The 5580-nt window shown below is 48.4% G+C and overlaps 1 protein-coding gene across 1 annotated transcript; it reads right to left on the bottom strand.

Moving 5' to 3' along the window:
- Positions 1-2830: 2830 nt before the first annotated feature.
- LOC119310044 (NF-kappa-B-activating protein-like) lies at positions 2831-4673 on the bottom strand. Its single transcript, XM_037585905.1, has one exon. The coding sequence runs from the start codon at positions 4597-4599 to the stop codon at positions 3028-3030; it is 1572 nt and encodes a 523-aa protein (XP_037441802.1). The 5' UTR covers positions 4600-4673; the 3' UTR covers positions 2831-3027.
- Between the last annotated feature and the right edge of the window lie 907 nt (positions 4674-5580).

The raw sequence follows: 5580 nt of genomic DNA on the forward strand, positions 1-5580 counted from the left end.
GTTAATACAATTCTAGCATGAAATAATAAAAAACATTTATCATGATATAAGGAAATATAAATAACAACTTTATTATTGCCTTTAGGACATATTTTCTTCAAAACGGTCGTGACTTCGACGCTCGCAAGACGGTGACGCTGGTGCAGGTGCACAACACGCAGAAGCACAGCGTGCTATTGGAAGCGGTGGTCGCGTTGTCGGATCAAGAAGGTCGACGCCGCAGGCTGCAAGGTCACCGACACGAAGGCAGCATATGCTCGTCGTGCCTCGCCCACCCCTCACCACACCTCGCTCATCCCCGGTTGTGCCTTGCCCATCCCCGGTCAGCGCCATGCTCCCCGAGCTCGAAGGCGCAGGCTGCAAGGTCGACGCCGCAGGCTGCAAGGTCACCGACACGAAGGCAGCAGATGCCCGTCGTGCCTCGCCCACCCCTCACCACACCTCGCTCATCCCCGGTCGTGCCTCGCCCATCCCCGATCACGCCTCGCACATCTCCAGTCAGCGCCATGCTCCCCGAGCTTGCCGTCGTCGGCACGCCGGTGCAGCAGCTCCCCCTTCAGGGTGGAGGCCACGAAGTGGGGTGGCCCTCGCGCTCGGCTCGGCAGCTGCGGGGCGTGGCAAGCAATAGGGCAGGAGCTACAGGGATCGCGCGGAGGCGGCGCTCGTGCACCGGCGTTGTTCCTCGCTGCAAGCTCACTGCGTGTTATGTGTTCGACGGAATGCCAAGGCGGATATGTCAAAAATGTGTCTGTCCCCGTTGGGAGCACTGGCCGACACAATTGAAAAAGCAAACACAGCGAGCAGACGGCTAAACGAACAAAATAGACGACGGCTAAACGAACAAAATAGACGTCCGTTTGGATCGGCCAGTGTGAGTTGCTCTTACTTTTCGGTATTGAACCTTGTATTTTGTGGCGGTTTCATTAATGCAATCCATTGTTTCACAACAACAAAAAATCAGTTATATACAAAAATGAACTTCAGTAGGCAGCACCAACAATGAACCGGTTACTCCAGACATGAATATCACGGTGTTGTGTATGCACGTTAAAGCTTGTCCAAGAGTAACGTTAAAGCTTGTAAGCAATCTTGCAAAGCACCGGATAAGCTGCTGGCCGAAATCAGAACAGAGATGTAGTGATAGTGTAGCACTAGAGCAAACAAGTAGAGCAACTTTTGAACATCCAAAAGGGCATCAGTCGCCAATGGAGAGCGCTTCATGGAATGCCACGGCAGTTAATCCGGCAAGATACAATTACCACCGACTACCATCCTGTCATCCATCAACCAGGCGACGACAGGACATCATACAGCGCAGCAGAAGTACTTCACAGACGACATTTGGCTGAACGACGCTCGGACGATGACTAATCCAACTGCTGGTGCTGTTTTAGGTTTGGACTTGGATGGTGGATATGGCATGTCGTCCGTGTTTCGTGCGATAACTGTCGTGCATGTAGCAGCTCTCTACAGCGCAGACACCCTTTGTTAAGATAGGACTTCCACTAGTAGCTAACGACATGAACACCTTTGATCTTAGGAGGAATTTTGATTTTCCATAATGTTTACAATGGAAAGCGGATATTATTTATACTGTTCAACCATTTCCAAAATGAAGTGCTGCAGTGATCAGTGTAATGGTGATTGTACATCGTTAGAAATGGTATGCATAATCCATCGAACTATGATGTGTGCCGATACAAAGCATCAATCGGCAACAGCCATGGCTGACTGAGAGGCCAAGAAAAAATAATTTTGGTTATTTTTACAGTTAATATAGGAGTATTAATGCAAGTACGGCCCATAACCAAGTTCTTAAGTACGCTAGCCCTGTTTATAAATATAAGTTCCTAAGCAGCCTTTGGAAGTTATGTACAAAAACAATGTACTTCATCCGGTACTAAATCAAGATTGCCAACTTAAAGCTAGATGAATATTGCTATTATAAATCAATTATCTAGTGAAGTCGAAGGGGCAGTTTAGAATGTACTCCCTCCGTTTCTTTTTAGTCTGCATATAAGATTTAGTCAAAGTCAAACTTTGTCAACTTTGACCGAGTTCATAGAAAAAATATCAAGATCTACAATATGAAATCAATATTGTTATATGCATTATGAAATTAATTTTCATATCATATAGCTTTAGTATTGTAGGTGTTGATATTTTTTCCAACAAAGTTGGTCAAACTTTACAAAGTTTGACTTTGACCAAATCTTATATGCAGACTAAAAAGACACGGAAGGAGTATAGTTTATAATGACATCTAACATCCCAGATAATGCACATATGCCTGCAGCACATTGGCAAATGGTTTCAGGCATCGCCCTAATACATTCATTTTATCTTAGTCGCAAGAGAAAGATCATGGGAGGGCAGTTTTAATTTTTCTTGACAGGTGATAACAATAACCATTTGAATTAACCAATAAAATTATTGCTGCTCATAGGTGTATCAAAATAATGACTACTAAAGCCCACGAAATTCAGCAAAACAAGGATCCAAGCTATCCAGTCAAGCTAAACTAAATAATTGCCACATAAGGAGCAAATGTATCCGCCTATGATCTTAGGAGAAATAAATTTCATTATTATAGATGTTAACAAAATTCTGTTCGGATAGCGAAGATTTATTCAAAATCTGCAAGTGCCAAAGAAGACCCACATTACCCAAGCACCCCTTGCATGTTATAACAATGCTGATCCTAAACAATATAAGCTTATGCAACTGTACTGTCTTTCACACTCACAAATCCCAAAAGCAAAAAATGGTCATTCTATCTTATCATTGCCAAAAAATCCTATACAAATCGTAATGTGGTAAATCAAGCAGCTTGACAAACATCACAACAATCATGAACATATATAGAACAAAGAGTAATAACTGATAAGCATAAGCTAAGTAGAGTCGACACAAAACAGAAGTTACAAAATGCAAACTCGACGTCACTGGTACTACAGGAACAACAGGAAAAACATGCATAACTAATAGCGGCAACCATTTCTTTGTAAAATAGCTAGAAATAATTACTCAGTCATCTGTAGTAGCAAATGGATCATGCGAAGGTCCTGTCTCTTGGCCAATGGTTCTTGAAACCAAGCGCTGCAAATCAGCCATAACTTTGTGCTCTCTCTTTGACTTCTCCTCGTAGTTAAACATGGCCAGCGCTCTCTTATCCTCTGCACTATAAACCTGGTTTTCCTTCCTTATACGGATAGCATTCATCCTCTGGTGCCTGCTTCCACTCATCACATACCCCAAATCTTCGAACTTCTGAATCTCATCTGCAGACAGACCAACCTCACCACGCCGTGGGATACGCTTCCCCTGCTGTACATACTGTGCAATGGCATCACCTTCACCGGGTCTCAGTGCACCACCATAGCTAATATGACCATCTGCACGCGGGAGTGGCATTGGTCCAACCGGCATCTCATTCTCTAGTGCAGCCTTCTTCTGGGCCTCAAGCATTTCCTTGAACTTAATTGCCTCTGGGTCAATCTCTGGCTCATCTGTCTCTTCAATTTCCTTTTCATCAATGATGGCATCAGAAGGGATCGAACCTTCAGAATCAGACTGACTGCTACTCTTCTTCCTTGAGCTCTTACCCGTTTTCTTGCTGTCCGTTGAGATAGGGCTAGAGCCTAAAACCTCCACCTCCTCAGAGCTAACATCAGATGGTACATCCAGACTCTTACTCTTCTTCCTCCTAGAGCTCCTTCCCCTCCTCTTAGACTTTTTGTGCCTCCGTGATCTCTTGCTCCTCTTCTTATCCCTAGAATCTTCAGAGTCATAGGAACCCTCTGAATCCTCATCAACCTTGCTATCACTCTCACTCTCCACATCAGACTTCCTGTGGCGACGATGTGAACGTCGGCTACGCTTGCTGCTAGAACGTCTGTCCTTACGCCCTTTCTTTTTCTTCCTAGAATAATCTGATTCACTGGAATCAGATAAGCTACCAGACTCATCGGACTCAGATTCCGACGAGTCCTTGTTCTCCTCCACATCGCTCTTCTCGGATGAGTCCTTCTTCGGCGATTCCTTCTTCTCCTCCTCCTCCTCGCTGTACTGGTACTCGTCGGCCTCGTCGTCACGGCGAGGAGGGCTGGGCGTGACTTTCCAGATGCACTTCTTCAGGCTTTTGCGGAGCTTCTGGCGCTTGACGCGGCGGTACTCAAAGTAGGTGAGGCCCTTGAGATCCTCGTCGTCGTCGTCGGAGGCGGACCATTCGCCTCCTCCACCGCCGCCACGGCGCGCCGGCGGCTCCACGTCCCGAACCCGGTCCATGTCCCGGCCACGCTCATTGTGGTAGGGAGACCACTGGCGGCGGCGGTCACGGAAGGGGCTAGGGGACCGGTCGCGGCGCCGGTCGCGATAGGGGCTAGGGGATCGGTCGCGGCGGCGGTCGCGAGAGGGGACGGGGGACCTCTCGCCGCGGCGGTCGCGGGAGGGGATGGGGGACCGGTCGCGGCGGCGCTGGCGGCGCGGGGAGGGCGACGGGGACAGGGAGCGGCGGCGAGGGGAGGGCGAAGCGGAGACGCGGGAGCGGCCGGGGAGGCGCACCACGGAGGACGCGAGGCGGCTCCCCGTGCGAGACATGGCGACCGACGGAGGATCGCCGATTAGGTCGGGATTGGGGATTCGATTTGGGGAAAAGAGATGGGAAATTTGCGATGGATGCGTGTGGGACCAGCGGAGGTGAGGAGGAGGCGGGGGCGAGGCCGCCGGGAGAGGCTTCTCGATGTCGGTTTGGATGGATCGGTCATCGTGCGCGGATTTGGGCTTTTTGGCCTTCTAGTGCGAAGGGCTTTGTTTTTTTTTTTTGTTTTTTTTTGAACCGGGCATTACCCTTTCCATTACTATGACATAACGGAAATACATAGTTCAGGTCTTAAGGAAACTGGAAAGGGGAAAACGAGTTCAAGACACCACTGGAAAACCCACTGCAAGCACTCGTCATCGAGCAGCTCATCATGGGGCGAAAACCCAGTGCCATCTAAAATCACCTATCCTAACCAGAGCAAAAACGAGAAATCCGGAGGTAGTCTCCACACATAAGGGGGAACAGCTCACATTTGAGCATCAGGCAAAACCCACGCAGGGGCGAAAGTACCAAATGAAACAAGTATCATTACACTAACAGCCATAGGAGGGAGGAGGGAAAAGGCAGGTGAAGACAGAGTCGACGGCTGCATCCTCCAGTCCATTGTTGATCCAGCTGGAGCTGCACAAATCCTCATCATGGCAGCTGCGTTGGTCTTGAGCATCTTAGCGCCGCGCTCCATCGCCTCTCGATCAGCTCCCACCATCAGACCTGCCCAGTAGTTCATGTAACCACATGCAGAGAAGACCACATCAAAAGGAGTTCTCAATTTTTGCACTCGAAAGTGGCCCTGTTACGACATATCCACATGGCCCAGCAGATCACAGCCAGGCCAAAGGTATAGAATCTAGCCCCATCAGGCAAGAAAGTATAGCACCAAGAGAAATATTGTCAAAGGTTATCAGGGTACAAATCTGTGCCAAACACGCAACCAACCGTTCTCCAAACCACCCTTGCAACTGGACAGGTGAAGAAGA

Source organism: Triticum dicoccoides, chromosome 5B, assembly GCF_002162155.2.
Source record: "Triticum dicoccoides isolate Atlit2015 ecotype Zavitan chromosome 5B, WEW_v2.0, whole genome shotgun sequence".
NCBI lineage: Eukaryota > Viridiplantae > Streptophyta > Magnoliopsida > Poales > Poaceae > Triticum > Triticum dicoccoides.